This window comes from Sander lucioperca, chromosome 2 (genome assembly GCF_008315115.2).
Source record: "Sander lucioperca isolate FBNREF2018 chromosome 2, SLUC_FBN_1.2, whole genome shotgun sequence".
NCBI lineage: Eukaryota > Metazoa > Chordata > Actinopteri > Perciformes > Percidae > Sander > Sander lucioperca.
Window position 1 is genome coordinate 40104561 of NC_050174.1, and position 18432 is coordinate 40122992.

The window sequence follows — 18432 nt, forward strand, 5'->3', positions numbered from 1 at the left end:
ATTATGTCAACAGATCTTTCAAAAATTTGGAAGAAGTCTGAAAGTCCTTAAAGGGATAGTTTGTATTTTTTTGAAGTGTGGTTGTGTGAGGTACTCATCCATAGTCACTGTATTACCGACAGTAGATGGTGGTCGGCACACCCCCAGTTTGGAGAAGCAGACAGGAGTACCTACCTTATTTTTACCTTTGTCTGAAACTATCCTGAAATACAATTTAAACTGCCCCAAAGTAAATGCTTCTAGTCAAGAAGTTTCCGTCATATTTTTAAGTTGCAAGTCATCCTTTCCTGTTTCCAGAGGAGTCAGAGTCACTCTAAAGGGTATCAACTTCATTATTTCAAATATGCTTCATTTTTATTTATTTTATAGATCCCCAATGGGGAAATTACAATTTACACTCTTGTTATTACACACTGCACACAGGCCTGAAATACACACACGCTCAGGTCCTTTTACATGCACTAATGGAGAGATGTCAGAGTGAGTGGGCTGGGACTGCTGAACAGGCGCCCTGGTTCGGTAAGGGGTGCGGTGCCTTGCTCAAGGGCACCTTGGCAGTGAACTGGCACCTCTCCAGCTACCAGTCCACCTCCGTATTTCGGTCCGTACGGGGACTTGAACCAGCTCATCTTTTACGGTGAGAAGGTGATTCTGGAAATTTATATCAAGAGATCAGCTCAAGTAAATTGCCATTTAATATGACCACAATGACTGAAAAGATGTTGATGATTATATACAAAGGAAACCCCAGGGCCTCCTACGCTAAATGGCTAATTATATCCAAAGTCTCATTAGCAGCAGTTGGGCTCGATGGGGGGACAGCAGCGGCGTGCTGCGTTGAAGCGCTGTCGGAGGTTTCGAGTAGGAATTGCAACTGAGTTTAATTTCCAGAATGAAAGGTTTCAACAAGAGCAGTGAGACAGACGTATTTGTCACAGCTCAAGTGTGTGCTCAGATTGTGCTTGAAAATCAGAGCAGATATTGCAGAGAAAGTTAAAAAGGCAAGCTATATGATGCGGTGAAAAACAATTGTAATTGAAAGTGACATTTGACAACCTGTAGCGCTAACTGCACAGTTACAAGGTAATTTTTCTGTCCTTTACTTTTCTCTCCAAGTGGTCACTCTTTTCTGTTTATTTTCAGCCACAATGGCCAGTGCTCATGTAGTTACCCTTTCACAAACTGCTATTACCACTTACAAAACATGAAACTCTACTTCCAGACACCAGGCCATAAAATATCTTACAGGATATAGAATGAACTACTGTATTGTTGGCGCATCAAAATGTAGAAAACTGCATTTACTAAATGGCAAATGTGTGGAGTTTGCATAGCCTACTTGAAGTCAATTAAAAAGTTTTAATTGCCCTACACTGAAATAGGCTCCAGCCCCTAAAGAAAATAAGAAAATGGATGAATGGAGGAGAATGTGAATGTACAGCTGAGGCTCGCAAACGTTTTTTCAGCCAAGGACCCCTTACAAGATAGAGATTTTTTTACACTTCTATTAGTCTTAGTTATGTGAAAGAACTGTTACTTAGAAGCTTATTGATGATAATGATGATTTGTCAGTTAATTGTCCCATTCACACCAGAACTGTATGCACACTGAAATTAAAGGTCACAACACAGGATACCCTCACACCCCCTGTCATTATTCTGAATGTGTAACACCAGACATGTTTGGCGCAAACAGGACTCCAGTCATAGCTTTGTTGCTCGGGAACTGCAGGGAGGCAACCGTCTCACAGCTGGCTGGTGAAGAGGCACTGAAGCCCTGCCAGATGTGCAGTCTGACTCTAACTTAGACCCCTCTGGGAATCCACCAAAGCAGCCACATCTGTAAAAGAGCAGTTGGCTTAAGGTTGTGGCCCATCCTAGGTGATGATTCATACTAGGGATGAACAATATATCGATATTGATATATGAGGCTAGATATTGTCTCAAATTTTGCATATCGTAATATCGCAATATCACCCAAGTATTGTCTGTTCCTGGTTTTTAAGTGATGTCACTTTTTGAACTTACCATACTGTTCCAGCTGTTCTATTATTTTCCTTTAGCCACTTAGTAATTATATCCATGTTATTGATGATTATCTCATTGTGTTAATATTTTGTGAATGCACCAGTAGTCAACTCTACAATATCGCCGCAATATTGATTTTGATTTATTTGGTCAAAAATATCGTGATATTTGATTTTTTCCTTATCACCCAGCGCTACTTACATACAGCTATTGACTGCTTAGCTGCTACTTTCTTTAAATCCCTCCTGTTTTTTTTAGTGACCAGTGGTAGATTCATCAACTAGGGGAGAGTGTCAGTGTTCTTATTTGAGTGTGATGAGATTTACTGTACTGTATGTGTGTCGGTCAGTAAGACGCTTCCTGGTTGTAGGATTAGCAGTCGTACTGACAGCCGGTATGCTGTCATTCTGACCTGGGCGAACATACTGAATATTAGAGAGGGAGCAGGAGCCAGACAGAGTGGGATGGAGAGTTAAATGTTTTTAATTTTCAGTCAGAGATGAGCCTGGGTTGAGCCTGGCTTGTGCTCGCTCAATGGTGTTTTAAGCCCCCAACGTGTCCTTCCAGGCAGTGCTGCGACCGTTGACTTCAAGGCAGCGCTGCCTGCAAGGAGACGGTGAGGGCTTAAAACAGCGATAAACATTGTGCTCACTCATCCTCCAAAAATAAAAATAAAGTAGAGAATAGTAACAGTATTTCTGGCTGCACTCAGAGATCCTCTAAATCCCAATCTCACCTCTGCTGATAGCCCTCCTTTCATTCTGACTGTTTGCAGCTGGCTGTTAACCTTTCTCAAATTCTGATTGTTCCAGCTGCAAAAAGTGTTCTTGCCTCAAAGTGTTGACATTTATACACCCGTCCACTTATGCCTCAACAGTTTCTTAGCCACTGATTAGGATTAGGTATGTGACTTTCCTAAAAGCAAACCACAGTATTTATCAAGGCAGGGGAGATCCTCTCACTCACTCCCCACTGATATTTATATAGTGTTGCTTTTTTTAGGATAGTGTTAAGAAAAACTAAAAGAGACGTGATCGTTTGATTTCTGAGGAGGAAGGAGAAAGGCTTGGGTCCAATTGAAAGTTAAGCAAAAGGTTTAATGAACAACATGATGAAATGACAAGTCAATAACAATACAACAATAAAACATTAAACAACACTGCCAGCAGCGGACTGAAATGACATGCTTCCTCTTCAGGAATTACATCAGAACAGTCCTGAATCATTGTGAAGTTTCCAAATTTATCCTAAAGAGTTTGAGGGTGGTTCCTCAAATGACATCTCTCCCTATTGGCCAGATGTTTTCTCATGATAAGGTCCTACCTCTGAATTGTCAGGTTTCTCCAATTCAAGACAAAGGTCATTTATCATGGTAGTGCCAATTCTATTCAAGTTTACAGATATATGCATTTCCTTTTTTTCTAGTCAAGTCTGGCCCAACAGTGGGTGGCTCTCAAACGGCTGGGGAGCAGTTACCTTTCCTGTGGGGACAATGAGTCTCTTCTAGTATGTAAATTGACAGTCATGACTTAATCATTCTTTGGAAACTTGAGATGGGATAAGGCATGTCAAATGTTAATTAAGGCTAGTCAGTTGATTCAATCTGGCTGCAGGCTACATAAAACCACAAGTACATTGTTTTCATTACATAAGCATGGTTTTAACTTTTTTATCTTCAACAATAGGAAACACTAAACTTCAAGTTAAATATTCGTATAATGTATTTCCTTTCACGGTGTAATTGGTGTAGTTATAAATGGTCACAATGAGATGACAGGTGGGATAAGGCATTAAGCAGTTGAATGTCGATCCCTCTACACTCAGGGTCACTAGGCCTCACATGCTCATCTCTGCTCATGCATCCTTTGATTTAATCTTTGTCTGTCTCAGTTGCTTATTGTATCCCTCTTTTGCTGTCTGTCTGGTTATCTCTCTTTCTTTCACCACATGCAATATCTTCCCTTGTTTTTTGTCTCTACTCCTCACTCTCTCTGTCTGATTGACTGTCCTTTTAATACTGTCCTCACATGCTACTGAGGGTCTTAGTATTTAGACATAGGCGGAGTTTGACATTCGAGCCAGGGGAGGCAAAAAAAAAAACCTCATTGTAGCAGCTGAGACCTGGCCTACCACTTGGGGAACACAGCACGAGCACATATGGACAAAACAAACATGCTAAATAAACATATATGTTTATTTTTAAAGCAGATTTTAAATTACATTGTAACAATTTAACAATCCGGCCTTATGAAATCCAATCGCGGCACGGCTGTCTTGGAACACAATAGACAGACGGTGGCGGAATGCCCAGACACTTAAATTCAACTAAAATATAACAGTGAGCAATCAGTGTTGGACCTACAGTCTGTTGAGACGCCTCTCCAAACGCAGAAACGAAGCGCAATCACACCATAAAACGTTAAGACACGTTAAGAAAAAAGATCCGTATTTTGCCGTAATCCAATGACACGGAAAAAAAGTAATCCACAGTGATCAGTAGCTCCACAAAAAGGGTCACGGTGTATCCAGCAAGGCTGATACGAGCGTCACATTCACCAGCCAGCTCCAAACAGGTGAACGAGGCCTCTCCACTTCACCATTTAAACAAAGTGGAATAAAACATAGGCTATAAAAGTCAAAATCTACGCAAAACGCGCAATCAATTAGTAAGCTGACATCAAATTTATATAGGCTACATGGCATTTAGGCAACCTTTATTGCAATGTTGGCACGGCAAGATGTCCAGACTAGTGCAACAGTAATTTTCGTTTTTTGCATCCTGCATATGAGTCGACAATGGTCTTAGTTGAGAGGCAGAGCCTTGAAAAAATATTTTTTTTAATAAAGCAGTATATGAAATCAGATGTATTACCTACCACCATTTGGTTGTTTTGTGTTATTTAAAATATTTATACAAGATCTGGTCATGCCAGATGTAATTATTCCACTAATTTTTGAAACAGTGCATTTTCCCAGTTTCTGCTCCCCCTGCCCCCCACAAACTCTGCATATGTATTTAGACCTGATTCACAGTATTGTGTCAGCGGTCATAGGCTTTCTGTTACCACGCTCATACAGTATTCACAATTCAACACTTAATTCTGTTTTTATTTCACCTTCACGCTAAACTGTGGTAAATTTGACAGCAAAATCTAATTATGAAATGTTCTAATCTGGGTATGATAACTCACGAGAATAGTTTTTTTTTTCAAGCTAGTTATATTTCTGTTTTTTTCTCTTGATGTAGAATGGGGAGAAGCCTTTCTCTTGAGACTCCTTTCCCATCCCTGTTAGGGTGTTGTCTTTCTGTTTGACTGCCTCTCTGGTGATTCAGGTCACAGTCTGCTCTTTTCTTCCAGTTCTCTGTCAATTAAGTTGTGTATAAGTTTCAAAAAATGGTGACCTTTTTCCTTCCCAATGACTTTATCAAGTTATAATAGGAATGATTTACTGCTGTTTGATCACAGTCTTTTCTCTTCTCTTATTTATGCTGTTGACACCACTCTCAGTGCTGCTGTTTATCAGAAAGAGTATTGTTTCTCCACAGCTGGCTTTAAAGCAAGCATAATTTGGATATTTACATTAATTTCCAAGAGCACATTAGCAACATAGCAAAAATCCTTTCATTGACACCCTGGAGAGTAGGTACGGACAGTATTGGACAGTAAGTAATGCTGCGTTCATGTCATATGGGATGGATGCTGAAGATAGGATTCATTTTTTAACGACTTAAGAGCATTCACATTATCAAGAAGGATTTTTGATTATAGAGATGTTCATGTGAGGATTAAAATACTGTGCATTGAAAATATAACTACGATGACTGTTAAACTTGGGTTTAATTTAATTTAGTCTCGCATTGCCAGACCTATCTCCACAGCGCTGTGTAGTAAGGTCTGGCTACACTTCAGATACATTCTAGGATAGGATAAAAAAACACTGGATTGTTTGCATTTCTTTAAACCAATCACAATTGACTTGGGAAGCGCTAAGCTCCGAAAGCAGAGACAGTGACTCTGCAAAATAGTCTAGGTAAGGAACTTGTTTTGGGGGAACAATTGCACCCCGCAAAAGAAAACTCTGCATACAATATGAAATGAAGTTAACTGTTTACACAATACAGTAACGTTAGCTATTTATATTAGCAGGATACATGGTTTAACGTAATTTGCTCTTACCATTGTATTGCTGTGTGTACTTCATCCATAGCAATCCCCACCCATCGGTCCCAAGTTATATAGTAAATGCCGTAAACATATTCTTTGTAAATCTTTACAATCCTTCCCCAAAAGAACCAAGCAGGCCTGCCCTGTTGCACAATCCAAATTTCCAAAAAACTTGCTGTTTTCAGCGTATGGCTTGCTACCTCGTAGTTTGTTGTTGTTTCCTGTAGCAAAGGGACTTTAAGAACGACAACACACAGAGAGCGGAAGGTGAAGGGATGATGAGGGACGTCAGGCATCCTGGAAATGTACTTCTGTTGATCCAGACTATATTACATTGAACAATGGACTTTGGCTGATGTAAGGTATCCATATTAGTTTGGTTTTCAGTCACTTCCATATTACTAAGTGTCAAGTCAGAAATATAGGGGCTTTCAGAAACGTCTGAGTTTCCCGAGTCGTATGGCTGGACCAGAATATTTGGCCAATCAAATATTCATTCGCTGTGGATTAGTTCCGAAGCACAAAAAAGCAACCCTACCCAATTGGAATTGCAACTTGAAAGTTGACGTGAACACTATTTACCAGACGGAAACACGTAATTACTATAACTTTGATAGGACACAAACGCATTTAGGTTGAAAAATAGGATAAAAACCCAAAACATCGCATTCCCCAGCCTGGCAAAAATCCTGACAGTGGCCAAGAGTGACAAGGTTTTAAGAGCATCTACTCAGTTTGTATGTAGCATGACACAAATGCTTTGGACAATACTGACGGTTCAGCAGTGTAGGTTTTACCACATCAAAAAAGAAGAAAATATTATTGAAACACGTACAGTATTTAATGACAAAATGTGAGCGGAAATGTGGTCATTTTATGGATTGAGCCCTGAACTGGAAGAGCAGTGTTCCTGCCTGTGTAAATCATTCCTCACAGTAATGTATAAAAAGCTATTTCACCACTGACTTCACCTGTTGTTCCCCAAAGTGCCCCCAATCCTCACTCTCGGTCCATAATTTACATCAAGCCTCGTTCTCAGCCTGACCACACACATGCTTTACTTTCCCCTCGTCTCATCCCTCCTTTCTTTTTTCAGTTTCTTTCTCTGCTCCTAAACACAAGATGGCTGTGTGTAGGTGTGGATGTGTATGTTTGCATGTGTTTGTCTGTGTGTGAAAAAAATACACAATTTCATTCCTGTAACACAAACCATTCCCTCAATAATGGATGAACTGTGATGGAGGGCATATGCCAGAGTCGGATGTAAAGCTTCAAGATCTCACACACACACACACACACACACACACACACACACACACACACACACATACACACACACACACACAAAGACAGGTTGGAGCGAACTCTAAGGATGGACAACGTCAGACCTATTTCTAAACCTATTTTATTTTATTTTTTTCATTTTCAGTTTCAATTCATGAATTAAAATTGGGCTGGAGATCACAGATCTTTTAGTTCTTTTTTTAATACTTTATTGCAATGTTACTTTCATCATCTTCCAGACAATTGTTTACCTCAGAGTCCATTGGACATTTTTATACTTTTATACATTTGTCCAAAGTTCGTCCAGTTTCAAAAAACCAAGATGGCGACAGCCAAATTGTCAAACTCAAGGCTTCAAAACGGCATCCAAAAATCAATGGGTAACAGCACTGATGCTACGTCCATTATTTTTACAGTCTATGGTTTGAAGGAACCGCTGCCATGATTTTGGTCACATAATTCTCTTGGACCAAGAGTTTTTTTTTCATTAAACAAATCCATTACAAAACAAATGGCTGTAGACCTGTGAAGACAATTTCCTGACCATAACACACACTCAAAAATAATATATAATATTAAAAAATATATAAAAAATATATATAATTTTAATCATAAAGTCTAATATCTATATATATTTTTAAAAACCACCAACAGTCATCAATATTTATTTTCATATTATTTTTGGGTTGCATTCATGATGGGAAAGCAGCTCTCTTAGTAATGAATAAAGAATTCAAAGCAGATTGACTTGGAGCTCATTCCTGATATGCACATGACGGTTTGGGTCCAAACACATTTTTGAATGCAGATGACTGGAAATGTTGGTGCCTCAGTCATATTGTGTTCTATTAGGTGAAATGCTGATTACAATTTGCTGTTAAAAGCCACAATGCTTCAGCTACCTGGACCCTTCTCTGGCCACTGCTCTCATTTCACTTTTCTAAATTCAAGAATCTTTGCTAGCACAATACGATCTCTTCCACATTAATTAACCATTGTTGCCAAATCTTCAGAAAGAGTTCACAGTCACACAAGCATGTAAACAAGCAAACACATGAATGGAGATAGTTAAAGGTAATCATGCTAATATGTAGGAACGTCAACGTTTTTGACTTGACTCTTTGCTCAGCTGGCTGACTTTTTCAGTGTGTCAAAAGTAGCTACATGAACACACACACACACACACACACACACACACACACACACACACACACACACACACACACACTCCACCCAGATTCTCCCACCCACCCCCTTCTCTACATCATCCCAGCTGTGAAGTGTCATCAGAGATGACTGACAGCCAAACGGAGGCAATATGAATATGAATGGGGCTGTGAATATGAATATGCAGATGAGGAGGGGAGACAGTTTAGCTGCTGTCTCCTCTTTAAGACACATCTCTCAGAAAATGACAGCTGTCATCCTACACCCTCACTACTTTGAAATAAGTCTGGCACACTTACTGACCTGATGGGAGAGGAAAGGTATTGTATTGTTGAGTCAGACTAAGGCCAGTGAAACACTGCAGTATGTGTATTAAAACAGGTAAAATATGGACCAAATTCAGTTTTAAATTCAGTGATAAGGAAACAGTGTTTCGGTGGTGTCTTTTATTCATAAGTCTGCAAATAAAAGAATATCTTGGGTTGAGATATCGTGCATTTAAAAATAGACAAAACATGAAGAGTGACTCAGATGAACACTGAGCTTGTGAAGCAGCAGTCCACACTTCATGTCAGCTAAATTTGTGTAATTGTAGGTTCATGCAGTTTTTGAAGTGCAAACCTTGCCCCAAAACCGGATATCCACTTAATTTAGTGAATATTATACTGTACATTGTAATATCAACAACTGTATACTGTATACTTAAATACACTTGAACACCCTAAAACCACTTAGACTTTGGACATTTTCTGTTTGCTGTTGCGGAGAAACTGCACTTGAAAATCAGGATGATAATCCACAACATTCATATTTTGATTAATCAATGAGTTTTTTAGTCTCCTCTGCGGATTCAGTGTCAAGTCAGTCTTTCTTGGGAAACATCCTCCAGTTGAGAATTTATAGTTTATAATGTACAGAAGAAGAAATGGTTAGTTAGAATGAGCGGTGATAGCTACCATTACTAAATTGACAAATAAATGAGCACCACCTAAAGAAACTCTAACTTTATGTAAGGAATAAGGAAAATAGTCTTGGGTCTTTTGTAATTTTGATGCCAGGTTTGAACTTTTACTCTGTATGTAATGCCATGTGTGTTTTTCTGTTTCTACAGTGAGATCAATCATCTGGAGTCAGGTCTGGTGTTGGAGCTGTGGAATAAAGGTTTGATCTGGGACACTATGATCGGCACAGCACTGATACCCCTGGACACCATTCGACAGTCTGACGAGGTAACACACCGTTGTCATTTCATCCTTACAAAAACACAAGTTACTGTAATGTCATATTGTTATGACGTCAGTCACAAGATCTTGTTTGTCTTGAGAACAGAAGTTCATTCAGAGCTTTTATACCACATCTCACAGCCTTCATCAGCCTTCAAATAAAACTCACATAGATACTGACATGCCCATTTGAACATTGAAGCAGGTTTTCTGGCTGTTATTATTCCTCCTGTTTATTCCGGCTGTTGAGATTGGCTGCAGTCTGCCGTCTCTCCAGGACCTGTATGTCTTCAGGACGCTGAGGCGGACAGGAAAGATTGTAGGCGACCCCTCTCAGCCTGGACACAAACAGTTTGAACCCCTCCCCTCTGGCAGGAGGCTGCGGTCCATCAGGACCAAAACATCATGCCATAAAAACAATTTCTTCCCCTCTGCAGTCAGCCTCACCAACAAGACCCCAGACCCCCACTGTCACTGACTCTCAACTTTCAAATACATTTTTCTACAGAACAAGGACTGTTAGAGAGGGGAGGGATCAGTTTATGGCCAGTATGAACAAGAGGAATGATTACAGCAATCAGGTTGTTTTAGGATAGACTTTAAAACATTGTGAACCTATCCTTTCATCACTTTTTTTATGGTATATAAAGCGCATTTACTGATGGCACATTAGAAATTTTCCATATCTCTTACTTGTGGCAATTGTGAATGTTTTTTTCTCGGCTGCTGTAATTTGACTTGCGTTTGTCTTTTTACAAATAATATGTCATAGCTTGCCTAACAATTACTATACCTTAGCAACAGGAAGTAGAAAGGCAGATAAATGATGTGTCATTTTCTTCCACCTTGCCATCCCTCACTATAGGCTGTTGTGTACTCATGAATAAGCAAGAGATAAAATAAAATAAATATTTTTTTATAATTTGTATATATATATATATATATATATATATATATATATATATAAAAACAGCACATACTGATGTAGTATACCTCATTACCTTTTCTGGAGAGTTTTAAAGTGAGACAGCAGCCCTTGTGTAGTCATTAATATTGCAGCCCCCAGTTGTTCCTGGCTTCTTCATCTTTGCTCAGGTTTATTGATTATGTTTCTCCTCAGCCCACCCACGCCCTCAATTACCATGTGGATGCTTTGATTCTCAATGAGTAAATGTCTCTGTTTTTCTGTGTCTCTCTTTGTCAGGAGGGACCAGGAGAGTGGACGTCGCTTGACTCTGAGGTGTTAATGAGGGAGGATGAGATCTGTGGTACCAGCAACCCAACTCCACACCAAGTGCTGCTGGACACCCGCTTCGAGCTGCCCTTTGGTATGCATATGTTCACAAATACACATTTGCTCAAAAAACAAAATCACACACAAACACATAGCCTCAGAGCCAGGAGTTAATGCAGCTTACAAAACCTGATAGTATACAGGAGCATCCTTGGGTGGGGGTGTGGTGATGGCGCAGTGGATATGACACATGCCTTTGGTGTGGGAGACCTGGGTTCGATTTCCACTGCGATACATCAACCAATGTGTCCCTGAGCAAGACACTTAACACCTAGTTGCTCCAGAAGCATGCACCCTCTGACATATATAGCAATTGCAAGTCACTTTAGATAAAAGTGTCAGCTAAATGACATGTAATGTAATGTCTGACTAGCATTTTTAGTTACATGGTGCTGTAATCTCCATAAAAGTATAATAAGAGCTAAAGAAGGGAATGTAAAAACATGACCACACTTTTATTATCCTAACAGAATATAGCATTGTAGCCTCTTGTATGATAAACCTTAGATTGATAAAGTATAAACATTTAAACTCCATTACCACTTTATACATTAACAAAAGCTCTGATAGAGTGCTACAGGTTAGCATATTCAACTCACAATAGTAAAATGTGCGATATTTTAGCTAAAATAATCACATCACACAAAGCCAACTTAATCAAAAAGAATGTAACTACTTATTGAACATGACAAAATTGCAGTGCATTTAGCTTATATAGCAATTTTACTAGCTTACACACTTCCAAATTTTGTAAAAGTTGGAAAAGATGTTATTATGTCAGTCTATATTAAACACAATATGGATGGATCAAAATACTGGAAAACTTGGTGGCTTTATCAGTCAGTTGCTAAACAAACAAGTACATTTGTTTTGTTTGGAAGACACACTTTTACCGTGGTTACATTTTCTTGCTGTTTTATTTTACATTTATGCCTCCTACCAGTATTTTACCTCCAAAATAAGAACTCCAGTCTTCATAATATAACTAAAGGTACAAATTACAACACAGCTTTAATAAAATACCTATGAGATGAATAAACATTGAATTCTTTGAATATACTATATTAAACTAAAAGGTATGTACAGATAGCTCTGCTGATTTAAGAAGCAAGTTTGGCAATATATGATAGTATATGATTTTTTGTTGTACAAAAAGATCAGACTCCAACCAAGAATCAAGAAAAACCTCCACGTGTTTTGCTAAATATTTGTTTCTCTTTGGCTTGTAAGTAGTTAGACTCACTTCACCAGACAGTTTACCAGACATTACCCTGTGTGCTTCCTTGTACAGTCTATTAGAGTTTGTTCATTGGTAATGTTGCCCAAATATAATCCTAAGTATTCTTTAGCACTTATTTCTTGTTCTTTTTATTTAGGTGTAACCACCTAAATAGCAAAAGTTCTTTAGACCATTATGTTTCCTCAGCAAACTCTTAATCTCAGGGAGCTGTCTTGCCTGCTTTTAAGCTATTCAACACTCACCTGATGTCAAGATGGCACTAGTTCATGCTGTTGTCCGCTGGTTGTGACACAAAAGCCAAGGCCTGAAGATGGAGATAAGATAGCAGTTTGCCTGTTTTAGCAAACTTCGACAAAGCCTTTTAAAATGTTAAAATAATTGACATCCAACATAGGTACTACTAACTCACCTTCTGCTTTCTCTGTGTTGTAATTTTAAACTCTGGCTGGTTAATGAGGACTATGTTTTAACTGCTCCTCAGATCTCTGCAGGGTAAATCCAGCCAGCTAGCTAGGCTATCTGTCCAATCTGAGTTTTCTGTTGCACGACTAAAACAAACATTGAATGTACAAATGTTTCACCAAAACAAGTTCCTTCCTGAGGCCATTTTGCAGCGGCACCGTGGCTCCGTCTGGCACTTAGCATCGCCCAAGACGATTGTGATTGGTTTAAAGAAATGCCAATAAACCAGAGCATGTTTGTCTTCCATCCTGGACTGCTGTGTGGACTAGCCAGACCCTACTCCGCCTGTGAAGGAAGGTCTGGCAATGCGAGACTACCTTTGCTGTAGTCTTTCATTCCTGAGTCAATGTTCATTTCAACGTCCTGCTAATTTGTAGATGGGAGGGTTTTCTGGTGTGCGAACCACAAAAGGTTTGTGCAGGACCACAGCTGGCTTCTATATCTCTCCTCTTTATATCCTGACATTCTCTCCAGCTTGCAGATTGTCTTTTAGTTTTTGTTTCTCCTGCTTCTCTCTCAACTTTTTTCTTTTCAGCAGATGTCCCATCAGCAGCTGTGATGGCAGTGCCCAGTGGTGTATTGCGATATTCTAAAAGTGCAATGTATGGGTTGCCATTATTACACTTTTAGCAGATTTTTAATAGTCAGTGCAGTTCTTTCTACTCATCTTAGACTGGGCGTGGCTGGGACTGGACGTGTTGTGCCTGATTTAACAGCTTTAAAAGTCTTTGAATTGAGACGGCTGCAAAAAAACTAGTTGCCACACGTTGGAAACCTCCACATTCGCTCTCTTTTCGAGCTTGGGTTTTAACATATTTGGATATTGTTTACTTGGAGTTGTCGACAGCTAGAGTCCACGGAGCAAAAGAGTCTGCAATAGAGGCTTGGCATTCACTTTTAATTACCCTCCGCGGGCTTCAGGTTTAATATGTAACCGAGATTTGGAGTTCTGGATCCAGGGGGTGGGTGGGTTATGTCTGGGGTTTTATTTAGTTTTTTTTTTTTTTTTATCTTAGTTGTTAATCATACGTTTCTGTGTATATGTATAGGTAGGTATGTGAATATATGTTTTGTGCTCTATTTTTGAGGCGTATACATACCTGTACGTACTGTCTCTTTAAAATAAAATAAAAATTTGATCACAAAAAAAAAGTCTTTGAATTGAGCACTGTAATACTGAGGACCATTATTTGAGATGATGACATCAGGAATGCAATGCTTTGCAGACTTTGCAATTCCATTGCAATAATGACACCGCAACTGGTGGTGTCCCTCAATTTAGGGATCTCTAGGAACTTTGAAAAGTAGTAATAGTAGTAAGTGTGAGAGTAACAGCTCTCTATGATTGCTGTTCTCGTTACAAATGGCACACTGAGATTCAGTCTCCTCGATATATGAAGGCATGTTTGGCCAGTAAAGAATGTATGGGGCTCTTTCTTCACACTTAACAATTCCAACTTTATTTCCAACACAGCTGAATTTCCTTTGATACTGCTCTTCTTTTATTCGGCCGTCCATTCAGTGTTATGTCTTTCTGTAGCTGCATTTCAGGTTCCTCTGCTGTTGCTCTACTGAGCTTCTGCAGTTATTCCTCTGAAATGGGCAGCTGAGCTGAGGTGTACTGTAATCCAGTTCACCTACAATTCTTTCTGCAGCAGATCTTATTTCTGCTCTTTGAGGAATGCTCAACTTAAAGTATCTGCAATATGATGTTGCATGGCTAAATGGGGTGCTGACGTCTGACAGGTTAGGTATGAACCTTGCTGCTTGGGCAATGGCCCTCGGAAACACCTCCGGTGCTGATGAAATCACACAGCAAGCATAGGATAGGTGCACAGCTGTGACCAGTTTAAAAGTCCCAAATTTCATTTTTTTTTTTTTAATTGAGAGTAAGTTTCTTATTCTCAAGCTTTAAGTCCATTTTTCTAACTCAGATTCAGTCTCTGCAGACTCCATCAACCTGATGTATTTTTTATATTCCACGTTAACTGTCAGAATGAACATGTCATTTTCACTCTCACTCTTTTTAATTACATGCACTTTCTTTCCATGGTGATTCTGAACCTGTGATATACACATCTTTGTAAAGTGATTTTATATGATATGTACATGTCTGGCCAATTGCAGGACATTTTATGCAGCTTATCTCTTTTCGTTCAAAATTTACTGGGTTTGCTTTAACTGTGTTTTCTTTTGGATTTGCTGTTCTTATTCTGTTAACTTCCTCTTCCTCTGTCAGTGTTTTGACTTGGCTGCATGTAATCTTACTCAGATGGACACATGGTTTGATTTCTTTTCTTTTTTCTAATATCAGATCTGCTTCTCTTAACAGTCTTCCTCTCACTTGGTTGTTAGTTATGCCACATACTATTCTGTCACATAACCAGGAAATGTTTTACTTGGGAACATGGCACGTAGCCAGGCTTTTACATTTTACCTATACTCGTCTATTTCTCTTCTTCTTGTCTTTCTCTGGCTTTGGGGAGGACCTGTGAGGTCCCTGATGTGGTTGTTTATTCTATTTCTGGGCCCCCAAAAGGAAATCTCCTCATCAGCTATTAAACATGCATGAATATAAGTGGGGGCACATCAAGCAATGTGGATGGGATAAGACAGGGTAGGATAAGGATCATGGAGGGCACTGAGGGAAGGGTGGAGCTACAGTGCCTGTGGGCTTCCACTTTGCCTTACATTCTCCATTATTTACTTTCTCTCTTCATCACCACTTCCAATTCTACCATCCATCCCTCCACCTATCCCTCCATTCCATGCATCTATATTTCCTCAACTTCCTCTCTTTCACCACCCTCTCTGGCACTCTCCTCTAAATATTTTGCCGTCACTCAATTTTATTCCATCTATTTCTTCTATCTAATCTGTCTGTCCAGATATCCCAGAAGAAGAGGCTCAGTACTGGACCAGTAAACTGGAGCGGATCAACACCATGAGGATACATGATGAGGTAGGTTTACTAAAAAGTCTATTTCCTGTTAATAAGTCATAAATTACTAAGGCATTAAAGATGTTAGATCACAGTTCATTCAGGAGTCTCAAAAGGGATCTTAATGCTAAGAAAACAGTGGGGAATCCCAACTAGGACAGACTTCCTTTTTCTTCGCCTTAAAAGTAGGTAGCTGTGGAAGAAGTCTTAAAGGATAATGGTAGTACAATCAGTATAGGATAATAGCATTCTAGCTTTGTGTGTTAAAACACAATATGAATAATTTAAATTTTAATAAGGTGCTTTAATCTGTCATGCTTTTACTGTTTCCTGCATCCATCCATAATGCAAAAAGACGTGAGAGTAGAAGCAAAAGCAGAAGTTAATTTGCACTAAAGTTTACTGTACCAGATCAATCTGTGTAACTTCTGGAAAATAAATATTCAACGATTTTTAAACAGTTGTCCCATCTTGAGCTGAAGTTCAGCGAGCATGCAGTAGAAAGTGAATTTCTATATGTAAAACTGATAAATACATTACATGTTTGTAGGTTTTATATAAGCAAGAATCTGCAATGCATCTGAATCTCTTAACATTTTGTTTTCATTTAATTTAATTTAGCCTACATTTTAAAGAAATGCTTTGTCTTGTAGAACTGTGCTATCTACAAGATTGCTATGTGCACAGACTATGATTCTGTATGCTTTTTATAGCAGCCTCCTAATTTATTTAGTTGTACCAAATATCTCACAATGTGCACTCTTCTCAGTGATTTTGCAGTTTGTGTTGGCTCTCTGCTGCCATCTAATTGAAAATAATAGTTACTACTTCACGGTGATCCTAAAATAACTGACATGTACCTTTTTAGCATTAAATCATTTTTATTCAGTTTCTTTAACCCCTTCAAAATCTATCTTTCTCTAATCAATTCAATTATTCTATTGTGACAGTATCCACTGCAGGAAGAGGTCCAGAGAAGACAAATGGCATCTGTTCCCTCTCAGTGCTGTGAGTATAAAAGTAACATTCATGCCATAGCACTTTCACATAAATGTTTGTGTTACTGTCTAATGTGTCATTCCACCCTGAGTGACACATTCATTCTTGTGCATCATGAGCAGGAAAACACATTTAAGCCACCAGTCAAGTGCTAATGCATTTTGACGCTGACTTGTACATTTAAACCTACTTCAAGGCTGCTGATTTCCAAAAAATCAAGTATTCTGTTTGCACACTAAAGAGGATTTTTGCATGCACCAGCCACTGTTAATGGTAGTTATAAAGAACTGTGTTTTGTGTTGAACACTGATGTTACCTTTGTGAAAATACTTTTTCAAATACTTTGCTGTTGTGTTGGTATAATGTTGATCATTCACTCTTTACTACAGGAAATTAACTCAGTCATCACATTTATTTGTGTGACTTCATCACATTGCTTCACTTAGTTCTAATTTATCTCATACTGGTATAACCGTTCATCATTTCCATCAAGCTTTACTTATTTGGGTGTTTTCAGTCCCATTACATGTTGCATACTCATTTGGCCAGTTACAGTTATTGTCTTGATTTTTCAGTAATGAAGTTACTAAGTCACTTTTCTTTCTGAATTCTTTGAACACTTGCCTCCAGGCAGTTGGAGTTATTTCGGATGGAATGACCAGCAGAGTATGTATAGTTGTTGTTCTTTTTCTCTGTGACTTGTAATTCATGTAACTTCTGCGTGGTACAGGTCAGGACTCCGCTTTGCCTTTCCTTTTCAATAAGAAGCACTGCATGTTTGGTCTGTGTCTTTGTTTGGCGTCATTGTATTTGAATTTTCATATAGATGTACCCTCCTAAACGAAATACTAAATAACATGTGTGGGTGCCAATTTTGTTGTAATATTTTATGAGGCATTGAAGTACATTGTCTCTTTTATTCCAATGTCTTGTTGTCCATTGTAAGCTTGGTGTTCATGCTTTTTGTATTGCATGCCTGCTACCACAAGAGGGAGCTTTTATTCAAACATTTTTATTGTCTGAAAGTCTTCCTTACGTCATAGCAGTTTCCTAGCAGCCTGCCTTTCAGATTACTGCATGACAATGGTACAGATGTAACTTTTGCCCATTGCTTTTGAATTACACTTTACAAATTTGTCTCTACTGGATGCATACAATGGAAGGTCTGCAGTACAACAGGAACGTGGATGCAGGATACGGTTTTACACAGTAATTATGAGCTGTTAGCAGACTGTCAAATACTTATGTCTACCAGAGGGCTTTCTATCAAATTAAACAAATAGATGAACAAGAGCAGAGTATTATCTAAAAAGTCTACTTGATCACTTAGGGATTATAATTATAATTTTAAAATATACATTTTAGATATTATCTTTTTTGTGTTTTACTAAACAGTTTGTATTGTCTTTGCCCAGCTTTTGATGACCACGACAGTGCAGTGGATGACCGTGATAGTGACTACCGCAGTGAAACTAGCAACAGACCTCCACGGTTCCACAACACCTCCCAGACAAATTCATCAGTGCACCAGTACCCTTTAGGACGCAGGGTCCAACATCAAACCCTGTCAAGGGAGGCTGACTCTATACAAAGCTATGAGCTAGACTATAGAGAAATAAGGGGGCCCAG

The 18432-nt window shown here is 38.9% G+C and overlaps 1 protein-coding gene across 12 annotated transcripts in view; it reads left to right on the top strand.

The window, feature by feature from the left end:
* LOC116053998 (protein unc-13 homolog B-like) overlaps positions 1 to 18432 on the top strand; it is a 169719-nt gene that overhangs the window by 31768 nt on the left and 119519 nt on the right. For 11 of the 12 annotated variants that reach the window (XM_035997398.1, XM_035997402.1, XM_035997410.1 and 8 more), the window contains exons 4-9: positions 9756 to 9873; positions 11072 to 11195; positions 15752 to 15825; positions 16755 to 16812; positions 17434 to 17469; positions 18219 to 18432. In XM_035997398.1, the coding sequence (XP_035853291.1) occupies positions 9756 to 9873; positions 11072 to 11195; positions 15752 to 15825; positions 16755 to 16812; positions 17434 to 17469; positions 18219 to 18432 (624 nt within the window). The remainder of the gene's footprint in view (positions 1 to 9755; positions 9874 to 11071; positions 11196 to 15751; positions 15826 to 16754; positions 16813 to 17433; positions 17470 to 18218) is intronic. The other variant, XM_035997409.1, reaches the window with a different exon arrangement.